Source organism: Helianthus annuus, chromosome 13 (genome assembly GCF_002127325.2).
Source record: "Helianthus annuus cultivar XRQ/B chromosome 13, HanXRQr2.0-SUNRISE, whole genome shotgun sequence".
NCBI lineage: Eukaryota > Viridiplantae > Streptophyta > Magnoliopsida > Asterales > Asteraceae > Helianthus > Helianthus annuus.
In genome coordinates this window covers 119,274,377-119,290,385 of record NC_035445.2, presented here as the reverse complement: position 1 = coordinate 119,290,385, position 16,009 = coordinate 119,274,377, and the positions used below count along the sequence as shown (strand labels likewise).

At 37.0% G+C, this 16,009-nt stretch overlaps 1 protein-coding gene across 1 annotated transcript; it reads left to right on the top strand.

Annotated features, from left to right (window-relative positions):
* The first annotated feature begins 7,565 nt into the window (after positions 1 to 7,565).
* LOC110899175 (glycine dehydrogenase (decarboxylating) A, mitochondrial) lies at positions 7,566 to 15,270 on the top strand. The gene is made up of 15 exons (XM_022146045.2): positions 7,566 to 8,942; positions 9,140 to 9,385; positions 10,256 to 10,333; positions 10,810 to 10,910; positions 11,480 to 11,675; positions 11,765 to 11,890; positions 12,025 to 12,210; positions 12,311 to 12,424; positions 12,936 to 13,088; positions 13,202 to 13,390; positions 13,526 to 13,603; positions 14,306 to 14,431; positions 14,523 to 14,621; positions 14,804 to 14,921; positions 15,021 to 15,270. Exons 1-15 carry the CDS (start codon positions 7,737 to 7,739, stop codon positions 15,110 to 15,112), a joined length of 3,108 nt encoding a protein of 1,035 aa, XP_022001737.1. The 5' UTR covers positions 7,566 to 7,736; the 3' UTR covers positions 15,113 to 15,270.
* The last annotated feature ends 739 nt before the right edge of the window (positions 15,271 to 16,009 follow it).

Below are 16,009 nucleotides of genomic sequence, written 5' to 3'. Positions count from 1 at the left end.
GTCACTTATCATCTATCGGAGTCTATTGCTTATCGATATTCGAGTATCGCTTGGAAGTCATCGTAGGCTGTGTAGTAATTAGGGTACATGACATCGCTTCACGAGATGAAACTAATATGGAAACGTGGCGTTGCCGTATTAGCAACTCTCGTGGAAACATGCCATGTGGGTTTTGTGTGAAATCAAATCGAAATCGCATCAAAAATCGTGTCATTCGCTATCACTTATCAATCGTCATCTAACCCAGTGTGCCATATCAACGTTTCGTATGATTGAACTACTCGCACTCGCTATCTATGCCTTGTTTGCATCCGACTCACTTCTATCCAAGGCTCGGTCTAGCACCCTACCGCTCGGACCGAGGAATCGAAATTCTATTCGTGTCTTATCGGCACGCGTGACACCGCCTCTTGAAACAGAGATAATATGGGTAAAACATGGTGGATACGCCACTGGTACTTCCTATATATAAGTGTTTTAATCCTATTAACAAACTTTCGTGGGAAGGTGCCATGTGGGGCCCGATGTAAATTATTTTTCCGTATTATCAAAGAAAACCAATTTTTATAAAATTTTTATAAAAAAAAAAAACAATGGACAAGTGAAATTTTCTTGCCATATGGGGAAACCATCGAATCAGGTTAGCTCCATGTCCTATGGGAGTTTCATAAGTCCAATATTTCCTTAAAACTTTTGCAATAACAAAAAGAAATCTTCCCGAAAACGATGGTTCGATAATCGAGTTTCAGCTCGAACCCACGTTGTAGGAAAGCTTTCTTAAAACTTATTTTGCCGCCAAATTCTTTAAAAATGTGTGACTCAAAATCTATTATCAAACTAACAAAACCCTCCCCATAGCGCTGGTGTGGACATCGATACAGTCAATGCCGCGCCATGAGGGGATTTTCCTGAATATCTTCGAAGATTGATCGATCATCGGTAAATTTAAAACGCTAGAGAATCACTTTTGTGTGTGTGTTATCGCTTTTGGTTGTCCAAATCGTATCCTCTCACCGTCCTCGCTCGTCGAATCCTAAATCGATCGCTCGCTTATCAAGACGCTCTCATTCACACCAACTCTTTCGACCCTATTATTGGATTAATTTCGGGACGAAATTTCCTAAAGCAGGGGAGACTGTAACAACCCGCATTTTCGTACGTTGTTACTATCGATACACTCGTTACGCCTAGCACCAGAGATTCGGATCATAATGTAACTATATCAGATATGTCGCTAAATCGAAGTATAATCGAATAATTACGCATATTCTATCGCTATTACAAGCCTATTTTTCATAAATTATAACACTCACGATGATGTTGAGTGAGGGCTTAATTTACCCTCCTCGATAACCGTGAGGTGTCAAAAACGTAAACAAACAACGCTAACAAAGACTATCGGGTGAGTACCATGTCTCCAGCCATCATGACGATGACGGCAACACGAGCAAGTAGTGCCCCGATAATCATTGTGGCACATCACATCGAAGAACGCACTCGAAGGCACGCGTAACTCGATCGTCGCACCGAATATTGGTTATATAGATACGTATATACGGCCCTTTTTGTGTGTAATTATGATAAATAATTAAATAATACTATAAATATACGAAAATATGGCCCAAACAGTCGAAATCGCGCCAAAAACGAGGACTAAAGGCCTCCGTACGGACGGGCCAGCCAAACGGCTGGTCCAGTCGATCGGACGGGCCAGCCGATCGGCTGGGCCGGCCGATCGGACAGAACAGCCAATCGGCTGGGCCGGCCGACCGAACAGGCCAGCCGATCCGGCCCGCCTTTCCTCCTTTCCTCTCCTACCTTGCCTATAAGTACCCCTCTTCAACCCCAAACACTTGTTGTTGCTGCTGCTACTCGACCAAGACGTTCCAGCCCCTTAATCTCCCGATTTCTCACGATTCTTGTAAGTTTTTAACTCAAATCTTGTACTACTTCGATCTATATGCAATCCTTCATCTTTCTATCTTTCAAAATCCGACTTTTAACTGTGAAATCAACGGATTTGGAGTGTTCTAGGGTGATGTCACCATGGAGTTCTTCAAGGGTGATGTCATCCCATGAAGAACAACTCAGATCCGAATGGTTTCCATACGATTATACATAAATCTCGTCTAAATCAATGTTTCTAAGCAAGAAGCCATGGATTTGAGATGTTCAGAGTGACGTCATCACGAAATTCTTATGAACTTCAAGTGTTGGCCTCATTCCACCAAGAACAACTCAGAACCAGGGGATTTCCCAAGAATAATCAAGGTTTTCACATCAGATCTATACATAAAAACGGTAAAAACAGAGCTTAGACCGACCTTCTACTCATTCCTAGTGTCGTGTTGGTAAAGGATCTGATTCCTACCGGAAAGACGACCAATTTCGGGTTAAACACGGAAAAAACGCCAAGAACGGCCAGTTCTGATACAACGGGGTGATTCCCGGCCGTTAGAACAGGTCGGAATTGATGGGATTTCAGTTGTTCAACACGTCGTAACAATGTCTCGACCAAAAACACCGAAGAACACTCGAAAATCATCGAAAACAGCTGGACAGGCTGGACGATCGAGCGGCCCAGTCGATCGAGCGGCCCAGTCGATCGAGCGGCCCAGCCGATCGAACGGCCCACTCGATCGAACGGCCCACTCGATCGAGCAGCCCGACCGATCGAGCGGTCCATCCGAATGGGCCATCCCAATCCAACTTTTCGTCCAATTTCACGTAATTCGATACCGTTTAACGCGTAACCCAATACTTATGTAATTAGTCTGAAATCAGGACATTCTCAGGCACCATCCCGTCAATCCAACCGAATACGCACTGTGAGTATACTTGACCCTTTTTTTTTATCGAATTTTGGGTGTAACATACGTTCCTTATAAATCGAATTTATCAAACAAATGATTCAATTGGACAATTTATCACTTGCGAATAACTGTTTACATAGATATACGTGATGCTAGTTGCATGTATGCTAGGGCTTATACTCGTGACGTCCCACCACAACTAGTATAGTACTATTTCGCCCGACGGGGTCTAGTTATGCCATCGAAGAGTCGAGCATCGAGGACTTAGCTGGTAGTATCAGTTTTGTGAGTATATATGTCGTGTGTTACGTTTATGCATGTGGAAATTCGCAATACTTTTAATCTATTATACTATTACATATCAAACCTGTATACTCGCCAATACTTTTGTATTGACAATATTTTAACGTATGTTGCAGGTTTAGTCGAAGTCTACATCAAATCAAGCTAGGAAGTCTAGAAACGCACCTAAATTCTAGGTTGTCGGATTTGAATTGTTCGAGAGGACAAGAAGTCTATGATAACTTACCTGATTATATTGTTTGTTAGTATGGGATGACAAATTTAATAAATATTATCGCAATATAGTTGTTATGGATTCTCTTGAGCAATCTGATTCGCCTAGTGCCGCGCCCCGATGATTCCGCCATCGGTTGGGGTGTGACAAGGATAATAGACGAACCGACACCACGCACACCACAATGAAATGGACTAATCGATGACTTCGCTTATGACGTATATCCACTACAATGATGCTACACTAGATATTATGTGAACAAGAAAACTACCAGAAACAAGTACCGTACTGTAAATTGTCACCATTGCTGCATCGTACGAGCACCCCTCTGGTTATATATATAATGCATAATAACAACATTTAAGATACCTAAAAGTTAACTAATTTATTTATTTTTGCTTTAATGCATAAGGTACAATCTAAAACGAGGGTAAATTAGTTTTTAAACACTAATTACACTTTATTCCTATCCTCTTAATTACACTTTAATTTCCTCATATTTAACAAAATTATAGATATGTGGAGGGTTCAAATGAGAAGAAAAATTTTGTAAGAATAAAAAAAATAAGTTTTAAAACAATAGAAATGCTCAATTTTACTTCATTTAATATGTGTATTTAATGTTATTAATAAGGGCATATAGGTAAATTTCTAATTGTAATTAATTAACTAACTAATTAAACTTGTAACTCATTTTTAAATATACTCTTTCAAGATAAAATAATTTAGGGTGAAGAACAATTTTCGACATGTGTAGGATAAATTTTAGTATATGTATAGGATAAATTCTTACATGTGTATGATAAATCTAGATATGCATAAGGTAAATTTCGGTAAGTGTAAGATACATGTAGGATAAATTTTGAAATGTGAAGGATAAAATGTTTTTTGCTTTATTAATTAGAGATTGCACAATTAGTGGGAGGTGTTAGAGCATTCACATCCAACCCCCTAAAATTATACATACATTCCACTAAAAAACAACTCTTATATCAATATATTTTCACTAAAAACAAATACTTTTTCTCTCTCCTTTTCAAGTAAATAATATTTTTATTCTCAACTCTTATAAACTATTTAATATTTTACCATTATGCCCTTCCTTCTTTTTCACCTCACATTAAATTTATTCTCAAATGAACCTTCCCTTTATAGATAGTTAGTTAATAATTACACTTTATCCTCATATGAAAAACTAACTACCCTTACGAGTTTTAAACAATCATAACTTTTTATGCGTTAATTTTTTTTAAGGGGAATTGACCTGTAATAATCCCATCTAGACCTTATTGGCCATTAATAATCCCACCTCAGTATATTCCCCCAACCAGTCCCACCTTTCACCTATTTTTCCTACAATGGTCCCCCGTTAAAAAAACTTAACGGAGTTAAGTTTTTTTTCCAAATTACAAAAATATGTTTTAGGGCTTTTGATCAGAATGATGATACGAGTCCATTGATGTAAAAGTTACTTCGAAATGGTGCTCCAAGTGACTTGATTTTAGTTAATTGGAAATTTAAACACCCGAATTGAAGCGTCATTTTGATCGTTTGGAGCACCGTTTCGAGGCAAGTTTTACATTAATGGACTCGTATCGTCGTTCTAATCAAAAGCCCTAAAAAATTTGTTTGTAATTTGGAAAAAAGTTTAACTCCGTTAAGTTTTTTTTAACGGGGGACCATTGTAGGAAAAATAGGTGAAAGGTGAGACTGGTGGGGGAAATATTCTGAGGTGGGATTATTAATGGCTAATAAGTTCTATGTATGATTATTACAAGCCAATTTCCCTTTTTTTAGTTACACCATAAAGACAAGACGAGTATTTTATTCTTGTTAATTTGAGTACAGTATTGCTATTTTTTTAATTAAAAAATGATATGTTACGTGACTAAGAGTGTCTAAGGGTGAACAATAATTGAATTGTTAACTGAAACCGAACAAAAAAACATACGAAATGGAACCGAAATCAACAAAAAAACTGAATAAACTGAAAACAATTAACCGAAACCCGAATTAACCAAAATCGGTTATCCATTTTTTGTACCATCCTCTAACCAAAATGAAACAAACAATTCATATTTTCATATATTTCTAACTTTCATATATTCAGTTCATGTATTTTAAATTTATACCTTCATTTTATGTATTTATACATCTATTTCATACATTGATATCTCAATTTCATGTATTTCAAAACAAAAAGTTTTAGCCCAAGTTTGGTTTTGGCTATTAATCGAAATTGAAAAAATTAGAACAACAACCATCATTTGACCATAAAGGGTGAGGATCAAATAGAAAGTTTATTTTAGCTAGGAAGGATAGAAACCATAGGATTAGGACATGTGGCAAAATTTAAAATAAAGAGTAAGGGTATTTTAGTCAATATTATTCTTTCTTCTTCATTTTTCTCCCCAGTAACTTCAAAACCCACCATTTTCAAAACCCACCATCTTCAACCATTTCTTCACTTTCTATCTCAATAATCATTACATTATAGTGCGATTTTCGTCACCAATCAATGATTCAAACACCCGATCAACGTGTTCTCCAATTTTTTTTTTGTATGAAAGAGTTATTAACGTTTAAAAAATTGGAGGGGGGGGGGGGAATTTGAGGAGAGAGAAACTATTGCATTGGATTGACTAGAATGCCCCTAAATAAACTCACGCGCCTCTTTTTTTCCCTTCAATTTCCATCATTTAATTTTAGCCTTTGATTAAATAAATGGATGGTCAAGATCACTTCCTAGACTTTTTAGCCAAATAATCTTTCTATTATATCCTAATCCTTTACCGAATAAATCAAACTAATTAACCGAAAAATTGATTAATAAAATAGATTATTCAATAATTTTTGTTTCGACTGAGGATAATAAAAAAAATCAAACAACACACACTCAATGGATTTCAACCTCTAGTAAAATTAAATAATAAATACTAGTGTAAAACAAACAAAGCATCTCTTTAGTTGTTGGTGCGCAGTCCTTTTAGAATTTAAAACTTAAAAAATTAAAAATAGGCCCTCACCCACCGACGCCACCACATTTCTGCTCCCCAACCCAAGTCATTGTCTTCACCAAATATTTGTGAATCTGAATTGTGATACAATTTATGTTATGGTACCTAAGCTACTACCAATGCTATATTTGACCATTCAAACTCATTTTGTATCAAATTTGGTTCTTTGTTTTATTTTGTACGACTATTCCTCTTTAGTTCAACCCATTAACTAGCTCTATGCCACAATACGGATGGCATAATATGTATATGTTTTATTTGCTAAATTAAATAGAAAATTAAATATTGAAAGAAAATATCGATTTTATGGTACTTATACTTGTCGATTAACTACATATTAATCATGATATTTCCTAAATCTAAAAAAATAATCAAAGAATAAACTAAATGGATATTGAATGCATAGAGAGACATCAAACAATTATTTTCTGTCACTAAAAAGTATATATTCTTATAACAAACTCACTGATTTACATTTCAGTATAATTATATGTTTTATCAAATAAGCAAACCCGGTGATCGAGATTCCTGCATACGTGAAGTCAAAGGACGTCAGACCAAATTGTGCTTGATGCATCTCTACATAAAGCTATTTCTACAACTAAAAACTAAAAATTGTGACCTGGAGGCAAAAAGACAACACCATTACCGTCGGTTCATGGTTCGTCCTGATGTTTCTTAAGGCTGGAGGGTGTGGTATAAAGCCCCTAGGGGCTTTATCACACCACCTCACCGCCACGTCACACAAGCCCTTTCCTTTAGCTTTCATGGTGTGGTTTAAAGCCCCTATTTTAACTATAGCGCCCCCATCAACTTCGAAAAACCTCAAATGTCCTCGTTAACGCGCTGGCGGAAGGGTCATGGCGCCCCCTTTAACCGCGGCGGTGTGAACGATGAGGCTCCAAGACGCTGTGGAGGGTGATGTGGCGGGCATGGCGCCCCCCATACCCACCGACCTAAATACCTTTTATAACCAGAAAACTTATTTGACACAAAACAACATGTAATGAATAACTTCATCTAATCTACAACAATAACAAAACACTAAAAAGTTTATTCACACTTTTACACAACTAACAACCCAAATATGACAATTTATACATACACAAGGACCAATAACATAAAACATCCCCAACACTCACTCACTCACACTCACAAATCAACATGATGTGAGCGTATGTGTATCCCCACCAACCCCTACTCACCAACCCACTAGCCCACCATAATAAAAACACTAAAAAAACAACACACCCACCTCCCAATCCACTTTTCTTGAAGTGGGTGTTCATCTTTTCACCCTCATTCATCAAAAATCAATCATCTTGATCCCTTAAACCCCAATAATCTTGAACTGGGTGATCCTCTTTTCACCTTCATTCATCACCCACAATGGATCGAGCTCGAAAACTAGCAAACAAATCCCTCATCAATCGCTTAATCTCACAATCCAAACAACACCCATCATCCCCTGCACTCTGTTCATCTTCAAGGTACATTTCTTCATCATTTTCACACACTAGTTTCACCCAAATTGCTAGATCAGACACCAATGTTCGCAAATTTGATTCGCAAACCCGATCGATATCGATCGAATCGTTAAAACCCAGTGACACTTTCCCTCGCCGTCATAACTCTGCTACTCCTGAAGAACAGGGGAAAATGGCCCAATTTGTAGGGTTTGAGAATCTAGATTGTTTAATCGATGCAACGGTACCGAAATCGATTCGAATAGGGGAAATGAAACTGACCCAGTTTGATGAAGGGCTGAGTGAGTCACAAATGATTGAGCATATGAAAGATTTAGCTTCTAAAAACAGAGTGTTTAAGTCTTTTATCGGTATGGGGTATTATAATACTTATGTTCCTGGTGTTATTTTGAGGAATATTATGGAAAATCCTGGTTGGTATACTCAGTATACACCTTATCAAGCCGAGATTGCACAGGGGAGACTCGAATCTTTGCTTAACTTTCAAACGATGATTACGGATTTAACGGGGTTACCGATGTCAAACGCTTCGTTGCTTGACGAAGGGACGGCTGCTGCAGAAGCAATGGCTATGTGTAACAATATTCAGAAGGGGAAGAAGAAGAAGTTTTTAATCGCGACGAATTGTCACCCGCAGACGGTTGATGTTTGCAGGACTAGAGCGGACGGGTTCGGTTTGGAAGTGGTAGTGTCGGATTTGAACGATTTTGATTACTCGTCGGGTGATGTTTGCGGGGTGTTGGTGCAGTATCCTGGAACTGAAGGTGAGGTGTTGGATTATGGTGAGTTTGTTGAGCATGCACACGCGAACGGGGTGAAGGTTGTTATGGCTAGTGATTTGTTGGCTTTGACTGTGTTGAAGCCGCCTGGTGAGTTTGGTGCAGATATTGTGGTGGGGTCCGCGCAAAGGTTTGGTGTTCCGATGGGGTATGGTGGTCCGCATGCTGCGTTTCTTGCGACGTCGCAAGAGTATAAGCGGATGATGCCCGGAAGGATTATTGGTGTTAGTGTTGATGCGACTGGTAAACCTGCTTTGCGGATGGCGATGCAGACACGAGAGCAGCACATCAGGAGGGATAAAGCTACTAGCAACATTTGCACAGCTCAGGTATTGTTTCTGTTGAATTTAAATATATATTATAAACTTGATAACAACAGAAAGTTGTTATGGTGTTGCATCCCCTAGGGAATTTTGTTATAATAGTGTATACTCTTGTCTAAAATCCTCGATCCACATATCAATATTTGAAATATCGAAACATGTTATTTAGATTTCTATAGATTTAATGTTTTGTTATTATGCAGGCATTGCTTGCAAATATGGCTGCTATGTATGGCATTTACCATGGACCCGAAGGCCTAAAAACGATCGCACAACGTGTCAACGGACTTGCTGCAACATTTGCTGCGGGATTAAAGAAACTAGGGACAGTAGATGTCCAAGGTCTTCCCTTTTTTGACACTGTTAAGATAAAATGTACCGATTCAGCCGCAGTAGCTGAAGAAGCTCTTAAACACAAGATGAACCTTCGTATTGTTGACAGAAACACTGTAAGCATGTTTTCGTTGCCGATTATGCTGTCCAAAGGTGGCAGCTTTGACCCAATAACTTATGAATGAGTCAATGAGATGATGTTATATATTATGTATAACTGGTCAAACAGGTAAAATTATAAAATTAGCTTAAAAGGTAATGGGCCTCATGTTTCTTGGAGGTTGAAAGTCTACTAAAGTGTATTTATAATTCTAGAAACCCCGAAACAATTGTATTTAAAAAAATAGATTAGTACTATATATATTAGAGTATAATGAAATTTTCATCCCTGACCAGTTTTGCGACTTTCGTCCAAAGGTTTGTTGTCCGCATCTGGATCCGAAAGGTTTGAAATCTTGCCATTTTCATCTCGCTCGTTAACTCCATCCATTGTTCTCCGTTAAGTCAGAGGTATTTCCGTCTTTTCTGCTAACTTAAGGGGAAATTCAGTCTTTTTAGGGGTATTTGGTTGTTTTACATAGAGTGAAAAAGACCGAATTGCCCTTTAAGTTAATAAAAAAGACGGAAATACCCCTGACTTAACAGTGAAAAATGGATGGAGTTAACGAACTGGATGAAAATGGCACGGTTTCAAACCTTTTGGATCCAGATGCGGAAAAACAAACCTTGGGACGAAACTCGCAAAATTGGTCAAGCCTCATGGACGAAAATAGCTATATATTATTATATTGTGATAACATAAGAAAAACTAATTATGTATGCAGAATTTCAAAGATTGGACAAAGAGTGTTTCGGGTCAACCCAACTTGACCCGTATAGAAAATTACTTGTTTGACTTTGACCTATTACCTGACTGATCCACCTTTAATGTTAGCCAACAGTTGACTTTATTCTTGAGGTTAAATTGAGTTTTGTTTTGCAATTAGATTACCGTCGCATTTGATGAAACAACCACCATTGAAGATGTTGATACATTGTTTAAAGTATTTTCATTGGGGAAACCGGTGAGTATTTTATTCATATGGATGTTACAATTATATATCAATTAAGGAGTTAAATGCCATTTTAGTCCCTGTGGTTTGGGCCATTTTGCTAGTTTAGTCCAAAGGTTTCATTTTTCCCCTGTGGGTCCAAAAAGGTTTAACCGTTGCTATTTTAGTCCACTGGGTTAACTTCATCCATTTTTTCTGTTAATGAGAAGGGTAATCCGGTCATTATATATGTAATTCTGTGAACTAGAAGGGCAATTCGGCCATATAAAATGATCGAATTGTATTTCTCGTTAACAGAAATAATGGATGAAGTTAACCCAGTGGACGAAAATGGCAACGGTGAAACCTTTTTGGACCCACAGGTGAAAAATGAAACCTTTGGACTAAACTAGCAAAATGACCCAAACCACAGGGACTAAAATGGCATTTAACTCTAAATTAAGACATCCTCTATGAGAAAACAACTCAAAGTTTGTTGTTGATTGTAGGTGACATTCACTGCTGCATCTCTGGCACCAGAGGTTCAAAATGTCATCCCTTCTGGTCTTGTAAGGGAGACTCCGTATATGACACATCCGATTTTTAACTCGTATGTTTTATTCTTACTTTTTGACACGTTTACCTATAAACGGGTTGATTTGTGTCCTGTTTTATGTAAAGTGTAACCCGTGTTAAACTAAACGACTCAACTAAAAAGTTACGGGTCAAGTAGACCAAAAGTCATTCAAAGTGTATTCAAATGCATAGAACTTCCTATGTCACTTGATTAAAAATGTTTGGTTGCTACTGATAATCATATTGTAACCTTGGTTTCAAAATGCGCGCATAATGCGTGATGCACCTGATGAGAGCACATCACCACAGCTGATGCGTTGCGTTTACGTGATGCGAGAATATTGCGCCGATTTCGCATAATGCGCTCCAATGCACACAACATTGTTTGTTACGTGGATATAGCACTAATGTGTTTTAGAAAAATTTTAAAAAATGCTTGCTGGGTCAGCTCAATCTGACCCATTTTGACCCGAACTGAAACAACCTAATTTGATATGAAACGTCTTGACCCATTATGCAACCCATCCGTTTCAACCGTCTTAGATCTTTTTTTTTTTTTTTAAATTCTCTTTGAATTTTGTAATTTAAAGTTTTTTTGTTTAGATTCCACACAGAGCATGAGCTACTTAGATACATCAGCAAATTGCAGTCGAAGGATTTGTCATTGTGTCACAGTATGATTCCGTTGGGGTCATGTACAATGAAGCTTAACGCAACTACCGAAATGATGCCAGTGACGTGGCCTGCCTTTGCAGATATGCATCCGTTTGCACCTATTGCACAGGCACAAGGATATCAAGTAATCATAACGTCTTTTTTATTTGAAGTTCAATTATGGTCTAATTCAAAGATTATAACTTTACAATTATCTGTGTTATTTATTTTCAGGAAATGTTCAAGAATTTGGGTGATATGTTGTGTACCGTCACTGGGTTTGATTCATTCTCTTTGCAACCTAATGCTGGCGCTGCTGGAGAGTATGCCGGGCTAATGGTTATCCGTGCATATCATATGGTATGATTTTAATACTTTTCATTTACATTTCTTTTTATTAATATTAATATTATTAAAACATACTCGTGAAAATTTTATATTAGTTCTAAAATATAAATTGTCAGTTTTAGAAACTTTCCTTTGATCAACTATAGGCGAGAGGAGATCATCATAGAAACGTATGCATCATTCCCGTGTCAGCACATGGAACAAATCCTGCTAGTGCTGCTATGTGCGGGATGAAAATCATAACTGTTGGAACCGATGCTAAAGGTAACATTAACATTGAAGAGGTACGGAAGGCTGCTGAAGCAAATACGGACAATCTATCAGCTCTAATGGTACACACATGTTCATGAAGAAATAACAATTATTTAAATTTATTTTTAAAAAAAGTTACAATAAATAAATATTAGCTTCTTTTGTTCCTCCAAATGTCAGGTAACGTATCCTTCGACTCATGGAGTTTACGAGGAGGGTATTGATGAGATTTGCAAAATTATTCATGACAACGGCGGTCAGGTTTACATGGATGGAGCCAATATGAATGCACAGGTACATTATATTTCTTTGAGTAAAATGCCATTTTTGTCCCTGATGTTTGGCCACTTTTGCGACTTTCGTCCTAAGGTTTGTTTTTCCGCATCTGGATCCAAAAGGTTTGAAATCTTGCCATTTTCATCCGACTCGTTAACTCCATCCATTTTTTAATGTTATGTTAGGGGTATTTTCGTCCTTTTACCTATTTGTTAATGTTTGTAAGAAAAGTCATAACTAGAAAGTCAATAGGGGTGGATCTTTATTTCTTAGTAGTGTTTTTTATACTAACAAAAAATGTATAAAAAGACGGAATTACCCAGCATTTAACGGAGAACAATGGATGGAGTTAACGAGTCGGATGAAAATAGCAAGATTTCAAACCTTTTGGATCCAGGTGCGAAAAAACAAACCTTTGGACGAAAGTCGCAAAAGTGGCCAAACCTCATGGAAGGAAATGGCATCTTACTCTATTTCTTTAAATTATGACCTTGTAATAAAAATATGTTAATAAGTCGAATTCTCGCAGGTTGGTCTAACAAGTCCTGGGTGGATTGGTGCTGATGTTTGTCATCTGAACCTTCACAAGACATTTTGCATTCCGCATGGTGGAGGTGGGCCCGGAATGGGCCCAATTGGTGTGAAAAAACACTTGGCACCATACTTGCCTTCTCACCCTGTGGTAAGCGCAAAAAAAAAAAAAAAAAAAAACATTTTTAAATTATTTTATGTTAAATAGTATTTTTACCAATGGTATGTTAGCGCTCTCATTTGGTTGAAAATTTGGATTTAAAGGTTGGGACCGGAGGGTTACCAGCGCCCGAAAAAGCTGAGCCACTCGGTACAATTTCTGCAGCACCTTGGGGATCAGCCCTTATCTTGCCCATATCGTATACATACATTGCCATGATGGGATCTCGGGGACTTACCGATGCATCAAAGATAGCCATCTTGAATGCAAACTACATGGCAAAACGTCTTGAGGTTTGTTTTCTTGATCATGCGTTTCTTGTGGTATTTTCGTTTGAATACTGAGTTCTGATGTGCGTTAGTGCTAGCATAACTGTAGTCACTGCTACTTGTGAAATTAATATTTTTCTTTTTTTGATTGCTTTTCAGAGTCATTACCCCATTCTTTTCCGTGGTGTCAATGGAACCGTTGCCCATGAATTTATTGTTGATTTGAGACCCTTAAAGGTAAATTTGGCTCACCTCCATCATGATTTATAGGTAGCGATCAATGGGTCAATTTGGGTCATGGTTGTAAAAATTGCACCTAGCCTCTGATTAGTCGCTAGTCGGAGGTTCATCGACCAATTAATCGCTAGGCGGTCAATAGTGGTCAAATGGCAGTCTAGCAATTCCGGCCAAAAAATCTAAATTCCGGCAAGTAATCCTATCTACTTCAAAATATGGGTCGAAGAAGGTGTTAAAACATGTCCTAATAAAATTACATATAAAAATGTGTGTATATACATATAAAACTGATAATTACATAAAAAATTCCAATCCGATTAATCCTACTAATCACTAGTCGGTACTTCGTCGGCCGACTAGCGCCTAACGATTCTTATAACACTGATTTGGGTTATATATATCTTTGGTTGGATTGAAGGTCATCTGAAGTATATTCAATTGCATTAAAGACCTAACTTGTCTTAAATAAAAAAGGGTTGGATTATTTTTGTAATAATATAGTTTTTTTTTTATCATGTTAAGCATTATTAAATTTTTATAATTATCCAAAGATGTGGATGCAAAATATGTTTGTGGGACCACCCGACCCGTTCCCAAACCATTTGACCACACTTAAAAGGTATCCATTTTGACCCGTTGCCACTTTCAGCTGTAATCTACACAATATCTCCAAGTCTAACTTGTTTAGATTTCAAAATATAGGCTACAGCTGGAATAGAGCCAGAAGACGTTGCTAAACGCCTCATAGATTATGGATTTCATGGCCCAACAATGTCGTGGCCCGTTCCTGGAACACTAATGATTGAACCTACTGAAAGTGAAAGCAAGGTATCCTCCTACGTTAAATGTTTGTCCGAATTAATTATAATTCTCTATTCTCCCTTTTGTATAATGCATAATAATTATTATTAATATGCAGGCAGAGTTAGACAGGTTTTGTGATGCTTTGATTTCCATTAGAAAAGAAATAGCTGAAATTGAAAAAGGAAACGCGGATGTTAACAACAACGTTATCAAGGTATTTTGGAGACCCTAATTTTGACCAATGTTGACCATTTATGATCTCAAAACTAAGATTTCAAGATGTACTGAATGAATTAGAGGCTTAAGTGATTGTAAATGACAAATGACTGTTTAATAACTCATTATATGACAGAATATTACGATTTTAACCTTTTGTACATGAAATGGCATTTACAGGGAGCTCCTCATCCTCTTCAAGTGCTCATGGCTGATAAGTGGACGAAACCATACTCTCGGGAATATGCAGCCTACCCTGCTTCATGGCTTCGTGCCGCTAAGTTCTGGCCAACCACATGTCTGTTCCTCACTCTGTTATCTTTTTGAGAAAAAAAGTTCATTTGAGTTTTGTATTTTGGCGTTATTAAAAACGGGTTTTGGTTGTTTTTTGTGACAGGCCGTGTAGATAATGTGTATGGCGATCGCAACCTCATCTGCACTCTTCAGCCGCCGCACGAGGAAGAAGAAAAGGCGGCAGCCACTGCTTAAGGCTGCTAAAGTTGGGTGGCTTTTCTTCAAAACAACATGGCTTTGTATTCTTACTTTGTTTGGTCCTCAATTTCCTTCCACAATTTGTGTATATACAATTTGTCAAATTCCATAATTATTGATGATCAACTGCTCTAATAATGTTTGGGCTCAAAAAACTGTGTTTTTTTTTATATACAAGTAACATAAAGTACATGCTAGATTTCCATAAAAAAAACGTAAAAGAAAAGATGAGAGGACAGAAAAAATGCACGGGCCGTCTGAAAAGGAACTAAAGATGTTAAGACACACTAAGACCACCGACTATGTATCTACTATCACAATCCAACCCAATTCAACCTTTCATTAAAAATCTCTTCCACCTACACAACCCACCCAATTCAAATTTTCACTCCCATTTATAATCTAACGTAAACCAATATTTTATTAAATAAATATGATTTAATATTATTGTTTATTATATAAAAAATATTAAACTAATAAATAATAATTTTATTTTGAAATTAATAAACTATTTATATTAAATATAAAAACAAAAAAAAAAGTTAAAACATTAATATTTATTTTATACTAAATATATATTTTCCCAAAACACTCTATCTTTAGTAAAATTTATATCTGAGTTAATTATATAGTTAGTCCCTGTGGTTTACACTAAATAACAATCTAAGGTACTAATAGTTTAACATCACGTTTCAGGGTACTAACTTTTGATTTTTTAACAAAGTAAAGTATTAACGTTATTTGGCTGTTAATTAATAACCATGACACCCTCACGTGCCATAAACGTGAGTGTATAATTGTCATTCACTCAAATTAACCTGCTTCAACCATCAGACTGTGCAACTTCAAACCCCTATACACTGTAAACCTAAATCGAAGAAACCCTTGATTTTT